Source organism: Homalodisca vitripennis, chromosome 3 (assembly GCF_021130785.1).
Source record: "Homalodisca vitripennis isolate AUS2020 chromosome 3, UT_GWSS_2.1, whole genome shotgun sequence".
NCBI lineage: Eukaryota > Metazoa > Arthropoda > Insecta > Hemiptera > Cicadellidae > Homalodisca > Homalodisca vitripennis.
Window position 1 is genome coordinate 133,092,178 of NC_060209.1, and position 22,911 is coordinate 133,115,088.

At 32.9% G+C, this 22,911-nt stretch overlaps 2 protein-coding genes across 5 annotated transcripts in view; both read left to right on the forward strand.

The window, feature by feature from the left end:
- The window catches only part of LOC124357530 (ets DNA-binding protein pokkuri), a 44,102-nt gene extending 39,330 nt beyond the window's left edge, over positions 1-4,772 (forward strand). For all 3 annotated transcript variants that reach the window (XM_046809416.1, XM_046809415.1, XM_046809417.1), the window contains 3 exons: positions 363-557; positions 1,192-1,657; positions 3,220-4,772. In XM_046809416.1, coding sequence (XP_046665372.1) covers positions 363-557; positions 1,192-1,657; positions 3,220-3,457 — 899 coding nt within the window. In that variant the 3' untranslated portion in view covers positions 3,458-4,772. The remainder of the gene's footprint in view (positions 1-362; positions 558-1,191; positions 1,658-3,219) is intronic.
- Positions 4,773-10,109: 5,337 nt separating this feature from the next.
- Positions 10,110-22,911, forward strand: part of LOC124357531 (poly [ADP-ribose] polymerase tankyrase-like) — a 51,282-nt gene continuing 38,480 nt past the window's right edge. For both annotated transcript variants that reach the window (XM_046809419.1, XM_046809418.1), the window contains exons 1-6: positions 10,110-10,326; positions 14,073-14,170; positions 15,243-15,397; positions 17,228-17,358; positions 18,531-18,764; positions 22,663-22,859. In XM_046809419.1, the coding sequence (XP_046665375.1) occupies positions 10,242-10,326; positions 14,073-14,170; positions 15,243-15,397; positions 17,228-17,358; positions 18,531-18,764; positions 22,663-22,859 (900 nt within the window). In that variant the 5' untranslated portion in view covers positions 10,110-10,241. The remainder of the gene's footprint in view (positions 10,327-14,072; positions 14,171-15,242; positions 15,398-17,227; positions 17,359-18,530; positions 18,765-22,662; positions 22,860-22,911) is intronic.

A 22,911-nucleotide genomic window follows, 5' to 3' on the forward strand; every position in this document is an offset into this window, starting at 1 on the left:
TTTTAAGCATATAGTGCCTCAGATGTATGAATAACATTTTGAATTATGGTTTTTGGTATATTTAGTTCCACTTAATACACTACCCAAAAGAGTGCAATCATTAGATGTGTAATAGAGGAAATAACCAAAAGTAAGATTTTTAATAAATTATGGAAGAAATTATGCAATAACAACCTTGAATTTGTTCTTTCTATTCATTATAATACTTGAAAATTTGACTATAAAATGTCCATAATGTTGTAAATGTCTGCTATTGCAAACTGTAGAAGTGAGCATGTTAAAGTTAAAGTACTATTTCAAATGGTCTGGAATACACATTATCTTGTTGATAAATAAGTAACCACAGACATGTATGTGTGCAGACTACGGGAGCAGTAACCAGAGCAATGGTGGCAGTTCCGGAAGTAACCAGTCAGACAGTGAGGTGGAGGAATCACCTCGCCCACCCCCCACACCCACCCTCACTCCACGCACACCTCCGCCACATTCCCCTGCCTCCGCCAAGGGACTAGGCCATGCCTTCTTCCCTGCGGAACCCATCTCAGAGCCCAATACCAGTAAGTACTATGCTTTATTCTATTTTTGTGTTGAACATAAAAATTACAAGGAAAAGTGTTTTTTCAGTAACAAGATCGGGAAATTTTTTGTTGCTCAGAAGTAAATTTTTTTCATTGGAAAATTCATATACCTATGAGATATTATAAGTTTGTCCTTTGATATAGGAGGGTTTGGCGTACTTAATTTTGTTTCTGATATAAGTTTTATATTACTTGCCTCTTGAATATAGTTCCAAGTATGTTTGTTCTGTTAACTTGTTACCAAAATTTGTATGGAGTTAGGTGTGTGATAACTTATACTGGTAAATCACCGTTCTACAGATGACCATCAAATATTATCAACAGAACTTATCTTTTAAATTTTAAACCAAAATATTGCCTAAGAAGATTTAATGATGAGTAAAGTCCTAAAAACAAGTTTAAACATTTTCATTTTGGGTGAAAGTAAATTTTGAAGTTAACAAATTTTAAAGTTGTTAATAATTATGGGTAAACCATAATTTGACAGCAATAATAGGTTCTGACAATTTTTGTGGGTGTCAACAAGTTTGTGTTACATTTTAACATTATTCATAATGTTTGTAAATTAATGAACTATTGTGTTGTGAGCTCCATTTTCTTGTTGTGTCTGTAGATGGGCGACTACTCTGGGATTTCCTACAACAGCTGCTGAATGATTCGATGCAGCGGTACACGGCGTATATCGCGTGGAAGAACAGAGAGCTGGGAGTGTTCAAGATAGTGGATCCCCCAGGTCTGGCTAAGCTATGGGGCATACAGAAGAACCACCTGAGCATGAACTACGACAAGATGTCGCGGGCACTGCGATACTACTACCGGGTCAACATTCTGCGCAAGGTTCAAGGAGAGCGGCATTGCTACCAGTTCCTTCGAAATCCTAGTGAGCTGAAGAGCATAAAGAACATCTCGCTACTAAGACAGCAGATGAGTGGTGCAGGAGAGCAGCAGCAGCAGAGCCAGCAGCAGCAGCAACCTGTCCGTGTCAAATCAGAACCTGTCGATCCCCCTGAGGACGACCTGAGACCCACCGACCTCAGCATGGGCACGGCTCAGCATTTCCGTGTCACTGCTGACTTTGAGTGAGTACTTTTTATGTGTAGCTACTATGTGATTTATCAGGAATTAACGCTTCATATGCTGTAAGTGGAATATCTCGTTGTGTAAATGTAACTCTAAATGTTATAAACATAATGTGTCGCAGTATCTCAGAACAACACATTATATTAATGTTAGTTGTGTAAAAACAAAATTCCATCAGAATGCTTGAGAATGACTTCACTCGTAGCTTATAACATTTTATTGTATTAGTATTTTTACTACTATGCCAACCACAATAATTATAACTTTTTGTAATTGTGATCATAATTACATAGTATGAATTAAAAAATGTCCATTTACTTTGCATATAAACTTAAACTTCCAAAATAAAAAGTTTCTATTAATTTGGATACCAAGAAAAATTTTTTAAATTGATCAAACTTTGATATTAACATTTATAAAATTAAAGAGATTTATAGAGACATATATGATATTCATACAGCCTACAAAGGGTTAAAAGCAAGTTAAAGATGTATCTGGAGAAGAGATCAATCAACTAGTGATATAATGTTTAATTAGGGTGCAGCCTTGGGTTTTGGTTGAAGGCCAAATTGTATAAATATAACATACATAACGGTATATGTTTGAAATATTAAAGTTGTTTTGAACTGAGATAAAAGTTATGATAGGGTAGTTATTGTAAATTGCTTCACAATTGTGAGACAAATCTTTGGAGATCTAGCCGGAACATAAACTTTTAATATGAAAGAGAAATCTATGATAACTGTACATTTTATTGTTGAACGACAAGTTCTGTTACAAATGATCAAGTATTGTTAAAACAAGGAGTGCTCACTAAGAAGAACAAGATTTTCACCATCTAACTAAATTTAATTTTTACCTAGTCATGAAATTAATTTCTTAACAAATTATAAAATTGAATCCTACAAATATTAATTTAATTTAGAAAAAGTTAGTAACTTAGATTTAAAATTACCAAACTATGTGAATGTTACCAGTCATCAGCCCCCCCCTCCCCCAATGAGCTATTGTCATGGAACTTCCTATAAAAGAAAGGTTTAGCTCAAGTTAAGATGTTGTCTACTAAAGGTTTATTCCTTCTGTAATGTTTCTTTTTCTAATTATCATTGCTCAAAGATATTGTTTTAATCCAATTACTGTCTGGTAATACAATTCATTTCCCAGTGGGATCTGTCAGTGTTGTCAATCCTTGAGAAATTACTCTAAAATAATAGCTTGAATAAACAGACCTTGAATCCAACACCTGGCATTTAACAGAATCAGTATTCTTCATGTCAAGCAATGTTATAATCAGGACTTATACATAAAGTCACTTCAGGAACTTAATCTTCACCGTTATGAATGATATATTTATTTTAAAATTATTTTTAAGATGCACTCTCAGCCTCATTAAATCACATTACATGATGATATTGTCCAATCACATTGTTGGATGTTGTTACTTCTCTACTCGAAACATTTGGCCATTACTATAAGTTATTAGGGTCATATCTAAAAGCATCTAATATTGTGTAAACCTGAAGAAAGAGAGTACAGAATTAAAGAATCATTCCATTTTCAGATACCTCCGCAATCCAAGTGAGCTGAAGATCATGAAGAACCTGCACACGCTGAGGGAACAGCGAGCGAGTTCTGCAGCCCTCTCGAGTAACTCGGACACACAACCGCGTGACCTGTCCGTCAGCGGTGCCATGCAGCTGTCTCTGAACCTGGCAGCAGAGCAGCTAACACGACCCCAGGACCTCTCCGTTCCCCTGTCCCGGCCACTGGTCAAGACAGAGGAATGTGACAGGTCTTAACACGCCGTCTCTTTGTACAGTATCGTGATAATGGACACAATTCATATAGAGCGTTCTTGTAGAGCGTGTGAAATTTTGTGAGTGATTGTGATAAAGCGCATCTAATGTTTTAAAAAGATGGTTATTAAAATGCATTGGACAAACGTATAATCTAAGAAATATTATCTTAAAAAATTACTGACAATACATTGTATTTTACTGTGTAGATTGATTTGAAACGAAATAAATAAACAAAAGAATTTTCAATCGTTTACCAAACCTTTGAAAATAGTTTTTCACTTCATCTTTTAATTTAAAAAAATGAACAGGTTTTAAAGTTAAATGTCTTTAATACGTTGTTTAAGTAATATTTTAAATAAAATGTATTACATATTATTGTTCCAATGCATTTTAGCAGTAACTAAATATTGAGAAGTGTTTAATGTTGTTGATGCCTGCTGGATAGGTATTTTATGAATAGTACCAACCTTGTAGTGTTAAGTTCTGTGCTTCCTTTAGGTTATATTAGGTTGTTTTTAGTTAAACTATTAAATATCTTTCCTTGTTCCTGAATTTTCTGCTTTTTGCTTTTTGTGTAATTACCTTTTTAGTTCCAATACCTAATAACTATCAAACAAAAACGTTTTTTTCAATATATTTGTTATTAAAACAAACAAACTTTTTCTCTATTTACAAAGCTACTGTATAATACGTTTCTACCATTTTACCGATAGTACATCAGCTCAATGTTGTCATCGTTAAGACATAGTTGTATATATTAGTTGATTATTTTAATTATAGTTAAAGTTTAGGTATATATTTATTTTATGCAAGTGACATACAGTCTTAATAACATTACTGTTAACTGCCAAAATATAATAGTATTGTCAACGAACATGACAACGACAAGATTATTTTATTTTACATGAAGCTTTAATGTTCCTCAGCAAGGGAAACAAGTTGTTACATCAGAATGAAATTATTATAAGTGATCTCTTTTAAATTGTCCGGGGTAACAAAGATATATCTGTATATAATGATAAACGAGTTATATAAATACTATATTAGGCTAAGTAAATGCTTTTGTTTGTTGATTTTGAAATTTTAACAACTGTTTGATGTTGGCTGTTTGAGCTGTGAGACACAACGAATTCTACATGAGATGACAACAATCAAACAAAAGATCTCAATGTGTTTAGCGATGTATTTAGTGTTTTGTACATTTGTGTCAGAGATTTAATGTTAAGACATCAATTGTACATAAAACGCTTGGGAAACATTGAGAGTGATTTCACTCAAGTGTATTTTAAAAAATAAAATAAGAAATATTTTGCTACTCTGTAGTTTTTATTCTACCTTTGTTCTATTGTTCTATTTCACATATAACATTAGAGATGAGAAAAATCCTTTGTACCTTAAAGTTGGTTGGAGATGGATTGGATTAGTTGTTATTTGTCTCTAAATAAAATGGCTACATTTATTGTTTCATTGCTTAATATCAGATATCTTCTTTCGTACACTACTACAACTGTGGATCACAAAAACAATTAATTTAGCTGTGATCAATCTTTTTTTATATTTTCATAAAACTGGTTCGTTTTCTGGATGCATTTCCAAAATATTATTAGATTAATTAAATTGTATAGCAATTTTAAACATGAAATTTAAAATGAATTTAATTTTCTTTTAGTAAAACAGGAATAAAATGTTACTAGTGTTTGTGCAAGCGTTCTCAACATTTTTGTTTTTCGCGAAAATAAAAACACCTTTTATAGAACTTCCAGTTTTACTTGAGCACCTTACTTTAAAACCAGTGCCCGTCTTGTACCCACATTTCTAAAATATTTTTACTTATCTACAGAAGTAACCTGCCCAATTTTCTAATGACAATATTTGAGATATTTTACCAACCTTTCCAATGGCAAACCATCACTGTGGGGAAATTATAATCATCTTTCCCATCCAAAAATATTTTTAAGGCCAGCTTTATTGAACTAATAATAGTTTATTAAAAATAATTATTCATCCTGTAGCTCTGGAAGAGTGAGGAGATTAAAGTGATCTTCTAGACAGACGTCTTATGAAGGTATGTGAGATATATACAGGGTATTGCTGTGATTTTGAAATAGTATTAGTAGTTTGAATTTTAATGCAATTGTTTTCTAATGACAGCTAATAAAAGCATTTATTTTGAAGTTAAGTAAGTGATAAATCATGCCAAGGTATTAAAAAATTATTTAATTATTTAAAGTATAATTTCAAAATTCTTGAGAATTATCTTGGGTAGAATGACACTTTTATTTTTGATAATTTTAGGGATGCTGCAAAATATTTTTCAGGTCCCAAATTCTGCAAACTGAATTTGTATTCCTTACAAACACTCTTCACTAGTCTGATAAGCTATTAATGAACTCTTTCAAGGTAATTGAAAAGTGAGCTATTATGAAATAGCTCTGGGTTGCATTGTCTGAATTTCAGAATATCAAAATCATCGCACAAGCTCCAATGACAACTGAACATTTTTAGCACATTTACTGAAGTTTTTTTACTATGGAATTTCCAAGAAACTTGGTCTGGAACTAAATCCGCTTTGCCCTTTCAAACAATGGCCTAAAACAGAGTCTCACACAACAACATTCAACCATGGTGTATGACACCTAAATTCCTTATTGAAAAATGGCTTGAAAAAAGTGATGCAGTGGTGTTTGTGGTGAGACCTTCTGGAATATTGATCTGTTACCTAATAGTACTATCTCAAGAAGTGTTTCGTTATCTCCAGCAATTAGAGAACAAAAATATATTCTATTGCAAAAGATCATTTATTCAGATTGTATAACAACAGTCATTTTTCTTAATGGTAAAATAGTAGAGAAATTGTTCATATCACCAGCTATAGTTTACTTATACTATTGTTTCATTGACACAATATCCATTTACAAAACTGTATTCACTTTTTTCACACTTATCAAACCAAGCCACAGAGAAAGTGAGTTAATTTATTGTTACCAGTGCCTAGCCATGAACTCCTCAAGGAAATAAAAGAAGTTTAACATCAATAAGTATTTTAATTGAGCTTTGAAATGATTTTTATTTTACAGTTAGTTGATGTCCTCAGGGAGCCAGTTGATTAGTCTGACACCAACCTGTGAAGGGAGTGTCTCAAAATTTGTTGTTTGATGTTGCTGGGTCCTGAAGTATTCCTACCTCAACTAACGTAACCGTGAATATCCCTGCCAAGAGTCAAATTGCATTCGATCCTGCAGATCGAGGATACCTCAAGAATATAGAGGCATTATAAAATCAGCTATCACAAGCTCCTGAAAACATCTATGAATAACTCTCTCAATTGGTGTTTTAAATTATTATGACTGCTTTCTGTCGAAGCTCAAAGGCTCTTTCATTTCTTTGCTTTGGGCATTACCCCACAAACGATTCCACAAATGTGGATTGACTAGCCTTTGTGCCATTTTCAGAACCTAATCTGAGCAAAATTTTGTCAAGTTACGTTATGCAAAACCTAGATAATCCTTGTCATTTTTTAACAAACGTAGAGTTCAAAATATTACACATCTCTTTAAGTTTTCGGTTTAGCTATTCAATGTTATGGGTTTTAAAGTCCCTTTTAGTAACAATCTATAGTGTTTACTTTTCAGGGGAACATCCATCCGCAAAGTGGCCGAGATGACTGTGCCAAAAACTGAAACACGAAAATTTTTAACTACGTTATTAATGGCCGTTCTCATGTGCCAGTTGCACTGCTGGAGAACGTCGCGTTTTAAGGTACTGCCACAGCCTGCACTGATGGGTGCAAGCATTTGTGATCAGACTCAGCAATTTTGATGTTTCTTATTAGGTACTATCTCAAAGAAGAATCATATATTTTTTTGTCATCTCCAGTAATGCGGACAGTTTGATAAGGCCAAACATTATCGAATGGTTAATATATTGTTGAAAATTATTAATTAAAAGGTAAAAAAGTGAAAAAAAACTGTTCTTCCCGTATTTAGACGACCATTCTTATCACATTAAACAAAAAGTGCAGTACAATTCCGCTGAAAGCAAATACCCGTGTGTCTCTTATAATAGTCCAAATATTCCACAAAAATAATTTTCTTAATCTAAGTGGTAGTCGGTTAAGTACTCTTCAAACGTGTTTAGTTTGTCGACTTCACGATATTAATGCAGAAATATCAAATTTTTATTTATTCTACTTATTATGTGATTCTCGTTCATCAATGCTGAGGGAACGATAAAATCTGATTTCGTGATATAATTTTCGCGCAATGCTCTTTAAGCCTTTGGATAAACGCCGTACCAAGTCTGTCCGATGTAAAATTTAGTATAATCGGATAAAGTTAGTTTATAGTCTATATGCCGACTTTTGAGTTTTTTTCTGATTAAGGAGATACGTTATAATGTATGTAAACCAACTCTTTTATAATGTATGATTTATGATTTAAAAAAAGTCTTGAGTATTAAATGAGTATAATAAATTATATCATTGTATTACTGTCAGGAGTGCCCCAAGGATCATTATTAGGTCCAGCATTTTTATCAAAGATTCTGGCCTCAACCTCTCTACTGACTTACTGCTCTTTGTGGACGATGCCAAGGTCTACACTGAGGTCACGGGTCGTGGGGATTGTCTTGAACTGCCGAGGAGCCTCGGCGTTATAGCTGTTTGGTGCGCTCTCAATAACATGGATTTGAATCCAAGCAAGAGCTTTGTCATGTCGTATCCACGCTCGCAAGCGCCTCTTACATATACACGCTGCATGGAAGAATCACCATTGGAGTGGGCCAATAGAGTGAAAGATTTAGGAGTGATAATGGTTCCAAACCTCGATCTCACTGAACATTTGCTATATATTTCTAAAAAATCCAGTGCTTCTTTGGGTTTGTTTTGAGAGCTTCCCGTGACAGCCTTTATACTAACTCTTTCGTGCACTTATTTAGATCCTTGGTAAGACCGCACCTCAAATATATACTTCCATGATTTGGTGTCAATACCAAAGAAACCACCAGGTTCATAAAAGCTATTGGTGTTGTGCTGGGATATGGCTATGTGGACGTTCATGTGACGGAGTTGCAGAAAGGCCTTGTAGATTGCTGCGGTTGGAGATGGAACAGAAGAGGACAATTAGATCTCATGATCTTCTAAATGGTAAACTTTTAAATGGTGGTGTGGACTGTCCAGTTCTTCTCAGCTCGGTGGACTTGCGTGTTTCAAGACATACGAGGTCTCAGGAGCCATTTGGAAACACCTTTATTCATCCTTAATGGATACAATGTCCTCATTTCTCGGTTGTTGAGATCTGGTAACGAAGCCTCTTCACATGTTATTTTTTGGTACTTGCTTTTCAGTTTTCAGGTGACAGCTATTAGCATTCTCCATTGCACGAGTGTGGCATGATTATGTTATATTTATTTTGTATTGTTTTGTTATTGTTTGCATTATAATTATATTATTATAGATTAATCTTACTGATATATAACTTGTGTTGTTACATTTTTATCCATACCATTTCCTCTAGTTATTGGTCCTCTAAATGTTCAATTTTTTTCTTGAACATGTGTAATTATTTTTGTTGTTGTTGATATTCGTCTTTTTTATATATAACATTCTCCACTACACGATTATGGCCTGAGTTTGTTATATATTTGGTATTGTTTTGTCGTGTTTTTTGTATTATGTATTATAGATTGATCTTGCTTGTATATGATTTGTGTTGTTACATTTTTATATAAACCATCTTCCTCTTGTTATTTATTATTCAAGTGTTTAAATGTTGTTGTAAATGTACACATTGTATATATTTTACTTTTACTTTATTATTATTATTTGTTGATATTCATATTTTCTGTTATTTTTGAATGTTCAAATGTTTATATTTTGTTTATTGGTAACTAAAACGTTTTCTTCTTATACTAAGTGTAGGTTAGATTAATTAATATTATATGTTTTATAGTTTTTGTTTTTTATGACTTTTATTGATGCGCTTTATGGCTTCTTTTTATGCATTATTATTTCTATTTACTATTATGTACTATATTTATATGTATTAGTGTATGTTGAAGGAACTTTATCAAGTGTTCTGTTTTTCATATATTATTTGTTTGTATTTTCTATTATACATTATTGTAAATGGCACTGGCCGTTGGAATATAAATAAACCATTACTGTTGTGATTGATGAATTCCTCAACACTGAATAAAATAGAATAAAATATACATGTAAAAATGCGACAAGGCTTATACAAATTATTATTGATAATTTTGATATTTTCGACTGGAAGACAAAACATATGTGGTCTTATGTCATAGATACCAGGCCCATAAAAAGAGAAGAAAGTAGATAAAAAATACAAATACAAAGAAAGAACTAAGAAGAAGAAGTAGGAACAAACAAAACAAAACATCCGAACAGGTGGATGTGGGTGTTAGGGTGGCGTATGTTGTATTATTGAATTTTAATAGTATGTTTTGGTTAGAAAATATACTTTGAAAACTCAGCTTGATATCAGTGAAAAATGGTAAGCAAGTATTTAGTTGGTATAAATTTATTCGCCAAAATGTTAGTTGAAAAACTATTAGTCAGCATAAAGAGCTGCCGGTTGTAAATGGCAACATAACCTCGGTATTGTCATTGCAAAAAAAAAAACTGCTCGTCTGCCGTTTTGGGTTCTCGTTTTGTTGAAAGTTAGGCCATTTTACACGACATTCGGTATTGTTGTAGGCCATAATTTCTTTAGTTTTTGGTCTTTATTGTGAGTTAAGTTTGCGGTTTGGTAATCTAATAATTAAAATGATAATAGAGGAAGTACACAATGACATGAGAACAGCAATCGAATATGGGAGGACAGACATCGTTAAAACAATTATAGATGCATGTAAGTTAGCTTACTTATTAAAAAAAAAACTAAACCTCGTCCAAAAACAAAACTTTCCAGGATTTTAATCCTATTCTAGTAATTTTATAGGGCCTAGAAGCTCAGTCATTAGTCTAACTAATATTCATGTAATCTATATTACTCACTAGACTAGGTCTGACAGAGAGTGTCTTAAATCTTGACTTACTGATTGACAAGTGTTATACTTCTATATAAAACATAAAAACCACTGTGAACAGGTCATCGATATAAAGACAATATCACAGTGACACTGCTAGTTCATAGGCTAAGGAATCAACCATCTTGAGTTAGATTTACCTAACAATCACAGTGGGTCTTAAAATAATTAAAACAAAAAACTATATACCTATTCTTGAGGTGCAGTTAATTGTTGGTAATTGCCTTAGCCCCTAAAAGACTGTTATTTTCAAATAATAAATAAAGGAACCTACTAGATACATCAGTTGTGTTTATCTAACTATAAATAGTAGTTATCATCAGAAAATACAGTCTAAAATTTCCAGAATATCACTTTCATGATGTAGTGCTCCACCGGTGGTTCATACCAATCTTTCAAAAGCACATAGTGTACCACAGGCAGTACACTCAGTGCCGTTTATTTTGACTCTAAAAAAGTATTAGAATTGGTGTTCTCAAAATTTTGTTACTGAATCATGGAAGGATCTTCTTGTAATAAACAGATAGTATAGCTTAATACTCCCATTTTTGAACAAATTAAACGTAAACAACAATGTACAATTTGTTTTATTTTACAGTATTAAACAGGTTAAACAAACATACGTGAGATAATCTCTTACTGAGTAGAATAGTCATTGTGTGCAGTATAGTAAGCGGCCACCTCCATAATCGAATCAGGGTACAATATTATTGATTATACATACCTAAACTATCGAATTCAAGAACTTTGTAAGTATAATTATTTACAATTGATTGTTGCTAGCTCTTTTTAATGTATTGTATAAAAATATTGTTCCAAATTAATTCAAACAAAGTAACATCGTTTGTCTGGTATATTTGAGTATTGAACATGAGTACATGTGTTATTTGTATAACAAGCTGTCAGACACATTTATCCTTCAAAAAGTGTAACGTAACTAAATGTTTCACTCTTTTGTTTGTTTACATATTATAAATAAACATAGCCTAGATAGCTTTTATCATCTAACATACACTATAATTTAAAATCCCTATAACATAGTTGTTCGAAAGTAATTTAGAGTTACTTTCTTGTACCACTAACAGGTTTTTCTAAATAGACTATAATATGAGCTCAGTTGATCAGATATGTTAACTCCTTTATTTACCGAATTTTAGGCTAAAATTGAAGTAGGTTTTATAACAAGTTCATTTTTCTGTTTGTCTTTCCAAAAGTTACAAGGATGTCATTATCATCTACACGTGTAGTGATCATGTGCACAGCATTTTTGTCAACCCATTTGGTAACTTTCATGCCCGTTTCGTTTTCATGATAATAAGCTTTTTCCTTTTTTTAGTGGTGTTTAATCACTTCTGTGGAGTTGTCCCTCAGGTCTTTATAGAAGGTCCCACACATATAAGTTTTTCTCTCCAGCAAAGCTTAAGAATTATCAGCATGCAATAATCTTTCTTTTTTCCAAACAACTACTCATCAAATGTGACATTTTATTTTTGTCTGTGGCCCACACCTCCAGTAATGTCTTCTTTCCCATCAAAGACATTCAATTTTGCAGTATTTTGTAATACATTTTGAACATAATTTATATATCTTTTCCCCTTACTTATTTTCTTTCCCCTCCATGGGATAATTGATTCGTCAATCATGACAGTTTCACTTGGAGTAAACTCTTTGAAATATGGTATTCATCATGTTCACCAGTTCTTTTACTTTGGCCATCCTAGGTTCTTCAGCTTCTGTCTGTCAGACACATTTATCCTTCAAAATAGTAAAAAAAACTAAATGTTACTTTGTTTTTTACATTTAATAAGAACACAGCCTAGATAGTGTTTTGTTCATTATTAAATTGTAACGTTTTATTAGATTAAAATCAAATGAACTATGCTGTAATTTAAAATATCTATAACGTAATTCGGTTTGACATTGTGGTTTTGGTAGTTTAGATAACCATAAATATCGACGATTCGATTGTCGTTGTAGCGGTTATTATACTGCAGCTATTACTTTTTTCTTAAGGATGTACTGAAGAAAACAAAGATTAAAATATGGAAAATGCTAATTTTATAAATACATTATAAGTACAGTATTAAGAATATTTACATATCTAAATTTTTAACCTGTTATTTAAATTAACATAGTCTACAATCTAAAATTATTTAATAATAATTTGATTTGGTACATACAATTTTTAAAAGATATTTAACTTTGGATTTGTTTTTTACAATTTTTGTACTGTTAGTTTACGATAAGAACAAAAAATAATATTACTGTTGGAAACAAAATTTTTTAATTTTTGTACTTTATTTTCTACAATATTTCAAAATTTGATGTTGATTGGTTGGAAAATACGGATTACATTAAAATATACAACACTGTCACCTGTATGATGACACAGCTTGAGGGATGTGGTGTAACAGTTATTACGAGATACAAAAAATATGTAGATGACTACAACATGACCGCATGAAAACAAAAAGCAGGTTATGGATAACCTGCACGTCCTTTTCAGCAAGAATAGTGCATGCTACCTATAGCCCGCATCGTCTTCTTAGACAATAAATTTGGGCTATGAATAGCTCGCTTGTTCTTAAATGGTTAAGAGGTTAGATTTTACTAAAAATTTGTTTTTGAGCATACTATTATTACGTGAAGTTTTATCAACCTCTTGTGAAAAACTCTGGATATATTTGTGTTTCTGTATGTATGCATATATATTTCAGACTTGGCTTTGCACACAATTGATCTATTGAAGAAATGGGACATCTTGGCCGTATATTTGCCATACTGTGACAAACTTACTCCTATATATTTCCATACTGCTATGTCCTATTGTACTCTCGGTATTAGTTCTTCCAAGGTATGAATGTATGTAAACCTGGTACAGTACACTGTATGCTATTACTTTTCAATCTCTGATCGCTATATCATCCTATTTTTTTTTGTTCAGTCTACAAGTTATATTATTTGTATACACGTATTAAGTATTATATGTATCTTCAGTGCAAAACAGACCTACTGTTCCCTTGATGGTTTCTGCTATAAAAAATACACTTTGTGACTGTTGCATTGCTTTGTATTCTATTTGAAATGGTAACGGCCAATTTGTTTCCTCATTTAATTGTAGTTACAGTTAATATAAGCTACAGTAAATGTGCCGTCTCACAATTTCAAATAAATCTAATTTTAATTATTCAAAATAAACTAAATGGTTTGAATTTGTTACTGCTGCAATCTGTAGTAAAGTTAAATAATACTACTGTCGTATAAATTTGTAACACACTGAGACATATGGTATTTTGTTCATGCAAATATAAAATTCTGGAATAAGTATTTTATAATAAGTAGTATTTCAGAATAAAAACCTGTATGTGTTATTCTTACAGTATACATGCCAAATGTTGTCTAAATCTACCCACTAGATTTTGTGAGATTGAGTATCAAACACCTAGATATTCAAATATCAAAGCATCATTCCTGACAAACCTTCACATACATAATATTTATAGGCTTATACAGAGGAAATATCTGTTGGACTTATGGAAATTACTTTAAGATCATATGTTTCTTCCAGATGTGAAAAATAGTTCAAATGAGAGAGACACTGGGAAAGAGAAGCTGTTAGACGAACCTCTATTAGATGAAGGAACATTTTTGTGCCTTGCTGCTAAGGTAAGTAGGTTTGATAATTATTGTATGTTTAATTAAGTTTGCCATGTTTTATAAACACATTTTTGACCTGGTTAGATAACTTAACACTTAATTTTAAAGGAGATGGCGATAAATAGTTGTAGTGCTTTTCATGATTAATTATTATCAATAGTAATATATGAAAATAATCATGAACACAACTTACCCCACCATACCATTAGTAGTGACTAAGCTGTCGCACCACAAACAAATCTTCATGTCAAGATCATGTCATTCAGAAAAAAAACAAAACATGAAATAGTCTTCTTTTTAACGCCCATCAGTGCAATGTAATGCAGAAAACAACTTTACAGATTGTTTGTGTGTTGACTTTATATGCAATCTTTAAATTAATTTCTCAACAGCTGCACAAGTTTCAGTTCCATCACTTGCCCACCCACTTACACTTTGAGAACCTACCTCTTTTTACGTCTCTTCTTTTCTATGTATTTGTGAAGAGCTTTGGAATGTCACAGATATTCTCCTTGCTACCCTTGAGAATAAGTAAGTTTAAATTGGGTTTAGGGTGGAGGAAAAGCATCAAGGAAATCAGGAATTTCTTTTCAGAATTCTTTATAAATATAGTAAAATTGTTGAGCAATAAAATTAAATAACAGAATAGTTTTCATTTAAGTTTGTTTAAATTACCAAATTAACTTTATTTGGTAAACATTAGAAATTTAGTAGTTTTTATTATTCAATTTTAATCTGTGTCGATCTGAATGAATATACTTATTTCTAGTAAATCATTTAAGACTGCCACTACAGAGGCTAACTTTTGCCTGAATTCTTCATAAAATTGTTTTGTTACATTCATCTTGGCTGGAAACAATTTGAGGAAATTAAAGTGCCATCATAGTGCTCTCTCATTTATATCTTCTATTTCCCATCTTGCTTTTCTTCAGTATGCCTTTCTAAATATTGCCTTTGATTTATGTGGCATTACAATTTTGTTTTAATTTGAAGAACAATATGAGTTTTAAAACTTGGTGTTAATAAATAAAAGAAATAATGAGAGATATAACAATCTGAATAAATATACTCTTGATTTCAGTTGAACCGTACAGACATTGTCAGGACTTTTCTGGCAGCAGGAGCTGACCCTTGTGTGCACAATCGGAACAATCAAAACGCATTAGAACTTGCATCTTCAGATCAGACCAAACACACCTTTGTAGAGGAACTTTTGAGAGCAATTGCTAATTCACAGTAAGTATGTTTATGTGCCACAGCATACTGTATTGTTTATTTTTTATTTATTCTATAGACTTCCTTTGTAGATGTACATGTACTGCAAAGTGGATGTGTCCTCAAATGTGTACCTGAAATAAACAATACTAATAATCTATATTAAAAGAATTATATGATTTTGTATGACATTTTTAGGCATTGAAAACTATTATTTTATTTACATATTTGATATAAAGCATAAGCTATTATACACTAATATGCTTTTTGTGGATTTAAAATACATCCTACTATAGGTTTCTGCCCCCTTGGCTTCCAAATTTGTAATATTAATCCCAAGGGAGTGTCTTTTTACAGCTAAAACAGCTAATTAATGAAACATACATGTTACTCAAGCAGTTAATTCATATTAAATCATAAGTGCTTTTACTTTTTCTAATAGTTTTCTTGTGCGTATTTCAAAATGTAAAATTAAATGTAACTTTAAAAATAATTAATCATAAATTTGAGTTATAGGCCATTTAAATATATTCATTAGCATACATTAATTTTCTACCACCCTGTACATTTTCAATGTTTCGTTTGATTTTTTAGTGGGTCAAATCAGTACATGAATAAATTCATAAAAATTAATGCACTGAAAATTGTGATTCTCCATTCAAATGGATATTATGAAGGCTTTTTTAGACTGTTATTAGCTTTAAACTCCTGTATGGGAAGCATCATCTGTGCATTTTAATTACAGTATTCTGAATCTGAAGTGAACTTAAGGGAATAGTATTAGAAAATATAAACAAACAATTTCAAGGTAGTTTTTATGACTTTTGGTCTCTTGATCTTTTTGTTTGTTTTGATACATTTTTATAATTTTATTTTCTCTTATTTTAACAGAAAAATGTTGGCAGTTTGAGACATTTTGGTCCTTTAAAACATTTTAAACATGAAGATGTAAAACAATAAATCTGAAACTGTGAGAATTTAATTATATTGCTGGCTAGAGAGGAAAAAGATTAAAATGCGTTTTTAGTTTCCTTAAGGGATTGTAAACAGTACTGAAACTTTTAATTCTGATCATGACTGATTCCATCCACTACTTTTGATTGAGTGTTTAAAATATGACATGACCATAGACTTATAAATTACTGGTTTATAATTCAGCTCAAATACAATTGATTTTATGCAACACAATAAACGACCTGATTGACTAATCACATTGATGGATAATCACCACAAACGGTCAGTTTGAAACAGAATTATTTAGTTATTACTATAGAAAATTATCTTATTAGTATAACATAGTAGCATTTAAAAGAGATGAAAATATTGTTAACATATAATGAGAAACGTATGTAGGCTTTGCACTTTTGCACAGAAAATGATTTAAATCTTTTTTTTTTCAATGTTTTTCCGTGTTCACTAAGGGGCACCTAAAAAATCAATTTTCCTTAGAAACTAAGTAATCGTGCACCTAACGGGATACATCACAGTCTGAGGTATTTATTTCAGCACGGGATCAAACCACTAAGACAGGCAAAGAATTACAACGCAGTAAAGAAATGCCTAGTGTACCCAATCAGGCGCACGATGCGCTTTATGAAAGCTCGGCGTGTACCTGACTGGGTACAAGACGGCAGTTGTGAAAGATCACGTATATGCAATGGGGAACACACCGCCCTGAACGTGTTAATATGTTTACAGTTAGCGATATTACCATTTTGATCATACATGTTTGCAAAAATATCCAATTTGCCTTAAGTTTGTCTATGGTCAAATGCTAGAACTCATATACCTCATTACATAAAACTTCCAAACTTTTGCCTGGTCCAAAGCATGAGCTGTATGCTGTTGCAGACTTGAGAGGATACATCAACTAGTGAAGGCGGGAGTGAACATCAATACTTGGGATAGTGAAGCAACTCGCAACACTCCTCTGCACTGGGCCGCCTGCTATGCTGACAGCAGAGTCGTCGCCTATCTTATACGTCAGTACCAACGCCAGTACTATAAATATTAGCAACTCTAGATTGTTTTGTCTTGTGAGATCAATGTTTAAAAATTTTGTGAGATATATTTATTTTAATTTCAGATTGATATGCCTCCAATTTGTTTTTGGAAGGTTTTCTGTAGTTTGGTTAATAATTTTTTATAACTAAACTTACGATTGAAAATATTTTTGTGATTTATATGTTAAATGCTAAAAATATAACAAGGAAATCTAAGAAAAAAATGCATGCATCCACATGTGCATTTTCAGGTACTCTTGATAGTTGGACAATTATTCATTTTTTGGAGAAACTTAACAAAAATTCATTTGAACTAGTATATCCCCTGTAACACCCCACTACCTTGACAGCCACGATGCCAACATTTCTATATGAGAATCCGCATTTAGTCTCACTTTACTGTAAAGATCATAAAAACCATGAATATTGTGAAAACTAAATCTTATTTCTTACACTTATTAGCTTGCTACTCAAAATATGTATTTATTATATTATATATTGTATATATTACCTGATTATTCAGTGGACTCCTTCCAAATTTGATTAAAAATAGCAATTATATGCTCCTTACTTAAATTTGTTAGCCAGCCACATTCAATTTAATAGATGTGGTTGTTAGCATTTTAGCGAAATGTATATGGTGGCTATTATTCACTATTATATATATATAACTTAAAACTAAGATAAGTTCTAATTCTAATAGTTTTTATTCAGTTTCAATACATTGTCATTGCTACAAATTTTATGTTCCTTAAGGTTTCAAATTTTATTTTTTTGGTATAGGGAATTGTTATATCTCAATTATTGAATATTAAACAGCTAAACTGAAATTTTTTTTAGAATTTTCTGCCAATATTAAAAATATATCGTGTTAGTTATCAAGGCGGGAGCTGTATGAAATTTTGAAAAGTATGTTTTTACCAGATTCATTTAATAAATATTTGAAAGTGATAGTACCATAGGAAACCATTTAAAAATACTTTGTATACATAAATTTCAGAGTTCCAAGTTGGATCACACAAAACTGTAAGGAGTTATTTCATGTACTTATTGTTAAAATATATTATATGCATACAATAAAATGTATGTATAATTATGTGAATACGGTGTATCAGTCTTAAGAATTTCAACGAATTAATGTTTGAATTCAGAGCAAGGAGCGGATATGAATGCAGTGAACAGTTGGGGGGCAACACCCCTTCATGAGGGCATTGATCGTGGAGACATAGAAGTGATCGGGGAACTGCTGCGTGGAGGGCCAAACCTAGAGATCCGGGCGACAAGGGGCAAGCACTCCGGCAAGAATCCCTTGGATATGCTGCACTCCCGGCCTCAGCTGGCCTCTCTCCTAGACAACAACAACAGCCACATGTCCAGACACTCAGGTAAGCTTCCTTTGTTTTTCCTCTTATTTACCTACTGTTTAACCCATTAACTACTCTTTGAAAACTGCATTCTGCCGTGAAAACCACATAAAAGGAGGTGTAGCCATATTCATACGAAACTCCCTGGTAGGACAATAACATAGATGCAGTTGACTTAAAAGAATTCTGCATTGAAGATGACCTGTGAAATGGCCGCCGTAAAGGTAACTATCAAGAAAACAATTATCTACATTATTGGAATTTACAGAACGCACAGAGACCTGGATACAGGACTAGAAGTGATCAATGACGTCCTTGAAAAAATCAATGCTGAGAGAAGCTCTACATTACTTATCGGTGATATAAATATTGACTGCCTTGCTAAAAATACTGACCACCACAAGCTAAGAGACATTCTTAGTAGCCACAACATGTATAGAGCTGAGCTCCCCCCCAACCCGAAAAACACCAACATCTCAAACATCAATTGACTGTGTCTGTACCAACTTAATGGCAGAGGAACTGAATGTTCAAGTAATAGACACCTGTATATCTGACCATACAGGACAAATATGCAGAATTGCTATAAAAAATGGACTCACCATCCACTTAATGACAAAAAGACATATGACCCAATAGAAAATTTATTCAATTTAAAAAACACATTGAAACAAGAAAAACTGGTTGATGTCTATAACACAACAAATCCAAATGATGCATATGATAAATTTAACACTACCATTCAACAGGCACTAAACTATACATGTCCACTAATTACTATGAGGCAACAAAGAATACAAAAAACATCCAGTCAATGATCCAACTGCAGCAGAATTAAAACAACAGTTTTTAAGAGCACAAAACTTATACCACACAAGGCGGTAGTGAGGAACATAAGAGGAGAGCATTCCTTTTAAAAAAGGAATATGACTTACAGCTCCGAAAAAATAAGGCAAGACACCAATATAACTAAAATTGCTGAGGCTTGATAACAAATCAAAACCATTTGGCATATAATCAACTCAGAAAGGAAAACTAAAAACAGAAATAAATCAGCTGACCAAAATTGACATCAATGGACAGGATACATCAGACCCATCAGAAATAGCAGACTATCTGAATAATTTTTTCACCACAACAGCAGAAGAAACAATTATGAAAAATGGAAACATAGACAAACAACAATCTTTACCAGCCCCCCTCAACAGACCTTCCAAATCTTATACTGACACAAAACCTGCAGGCAAGAAGTTTCCAAAATAATCAAATCACTGCAGCCTAAATCCTCAGCAGGGTACGATGAAATATCCTCTAGATTGCTAAAGATATGTGAGAATGAACTGGTGGACCCTCTGGTAGACATCACCAATAAGTCTTTTAACTCTGGTATCTTCCCTTCGGCACTAAAAAGTTGCTAAAGTATACCCTAAATTCAAAAAGGACTCTCCCACACAAGCAGCTAACTACCGCCCCATCTCATTGATACCCACTTTTTCTAAAAATAATTGAGAAAATTGTCTTGACTAGACTCTTTGACCACCTGACACTCCATCAGCTTTTGACACCACATCAACATGGCTTTCTGGCTGGGAAATCGACTAACACACAGCACTGATCAGCTTAGTGGAATTCCTACTTGACCAAAGAAGAAGAGGGAAACACATCGACTGCCATCCTCTTAGACTACAGCAAAGCCTTCGACTGCCTGTGATCATGACTATCTCATAAGGAAATTAACAGCTCTTGGAATACAGGGAAGTGCAAAATCATGGTTCTCCAGCTATCTAACCAACAGAAGCCAACTGGTGGAAATAACACATTCAGCAAATGGCAAATCAAAATCAATTAGATCCAAACTGAAGCCAATCACAAGAGGAGTCCCTCAAGGATCAGTGTTGGGGCCTGTTTCTGTTTATCCTTTACACGAATGACTTCCCTAAAGCATATGCAAGGTTTACTGCAAGTCTCTAATGTACGCTGATGACACACTGTACTACTTCTTGGCAGACCAAAGGCAGAACAACTGAAAGTGGACAGTTATATTGCACTAAACATGGCAGTTCAATACTGTCACAACAATGACCTTGTTGTGAATGAAAACAAAACCAAGCAACTAGTCCTGGGGTGACGAAAAGAGCACACTGGAAGACTGCCTGAGCTGGAAGAAGCTACAGCTACCAAGTATCTTGGTGTTACTCTGGATGACAAACTATCATGGACAGAACACATAGACTCTCTTTGCAGCAAATTAAGCACAGGGCTGTTTGTGATAAGACGAATAAAAATTTTATGTGACATGACAACAGCTAAAATAGCCTACCATGCCCTTTTCGAATCACATCTACAATACGGAAATTGCTGTCTGGGGTGGTACTACAGCAAGAAATCTCCAACGTGTCCTTGTTCCTCCAAAAAAGAGCAATCAGAATTCTGAGCAACTTACAATCCAGAGAATCTTGTAGAAAAGCCTTCCAGGAGCTAAAGATCCTCACAGTACACAATTTGTACATCCTAGAGGCAATAAAACACGTATACATCAAGATGCCCGAACTAGCAAGCAATGGATCACAAACCCACCAACACAACACCAGGCATGCTCACAACTACTGCCTACCTATACACCATCTCAGCTCTACAGAGAAGAAAACAAGCTACTCTGGGGCAAAGATGTGTGAACGCCTTGCCAGAAGAAATGAAGAAAACTGACAAGCTACTCTTTGGACAGCGCCTAAAGATCTGGCTACAAGACCGGCCCTTCTATTCTGTAAACGAATTCTTTGACAGAACTTCTAATTTGTAACTAAATGTAAAATGTTACCACAGCATTAGCTCTTAAGATAAAAACTTTATGACACTGTACTTATCTTGAGGATAATGTAATAAAGATATTTTGACTTTGACTTTGACTTAACCATTTATTACGGTACCGCCACTGATGGCTGGTACAGTACCAATATTATATTCTAGCCTGTTTCATTTGCTTAAAAACAATAGCTCAGTCAACCAAATCACAATAAATGTTTGCTTTGATTTGTGTAAGAAAAACATATATATATATATATATATATTGCGTTTTACAAAAATGTACGTAAAATTGAAAAAGTAAAGATAAATGAATTAAATAAAATTGTAAAGAATTAATTTTCCTATAAAACTACACCAAATATCATAGATTATAACTGTTTTGTTCTAGACAAAATTTATTGCTTTTAAAAATATTGAAAAATTTAAATTTTTAAAAATTATTCTGGAAATAAACTTTTTTTATATACTTCACATGCCTACAAATTAAACTATTCTATAGCCTGTTTCATTAGCTAAAAACTATTACCTTAGGCAACCAAATCACAATTGAATTAAAGTTTTTGAGTTTTATCAAACCCCTACGTTTTTGTCATGTTTGCTTGGATTTGTGTAAGAACACATTTTACAAAAATCTGCATTAAATTGAAAAAAATAAAGATAAATGAATGGACTAAAATTTGTCACGTAAAAGAATTATTTTTTTAATAAAACCACCAAATATCATAGATTATAATAGCTCATTAACCATATAGTAATAAAATTGAAGTTTTGGTGAGGGTTTTGCTAAACCCTTGCATTTGTTGCATATTTAATTGAATTTATACAAGGGGGTTGGGTGCAGGAATATTGAGTAGCTAATGGGTTAAAAGAAATAGCCATTAGAATTGTCAAGATGACAACCACACCATACTTAGTGAAAAAAAGAAATAACTGTCATAGCTCCTTTTGACCTCAAAATCAATTCAGTTATTCCTTGGACGAAGAAAAAATCTATTTACCAAGTTTCACGTCTCCAGGATCTTTCTATTAAGCTGCACAGATGGACAGACAGCAACATGATTTTAAGAAGTAACTGTCAGGTCCTTAATAATCATATACTGTAAATATGTTACAGAAGCTGTTCCCATGGTGAACCTCAAGAGACACACTAGGCCTGCTCGAAGTATATCAGTGGACTCTTACCACACAAGCAATAAGTCTGAAGACCTCATCACCAACGGCTTGGTTCATGAGAAGCGACAACCAGTGGAACCTCTCAGTCAAAGTCTCAATCATGCATCTTCACTCGAGTTGACACCTAAGCTGGAGCAGGTTCTCTAATTGATATATCTATGTTAGATATGTATAGAACTGGAACACATTT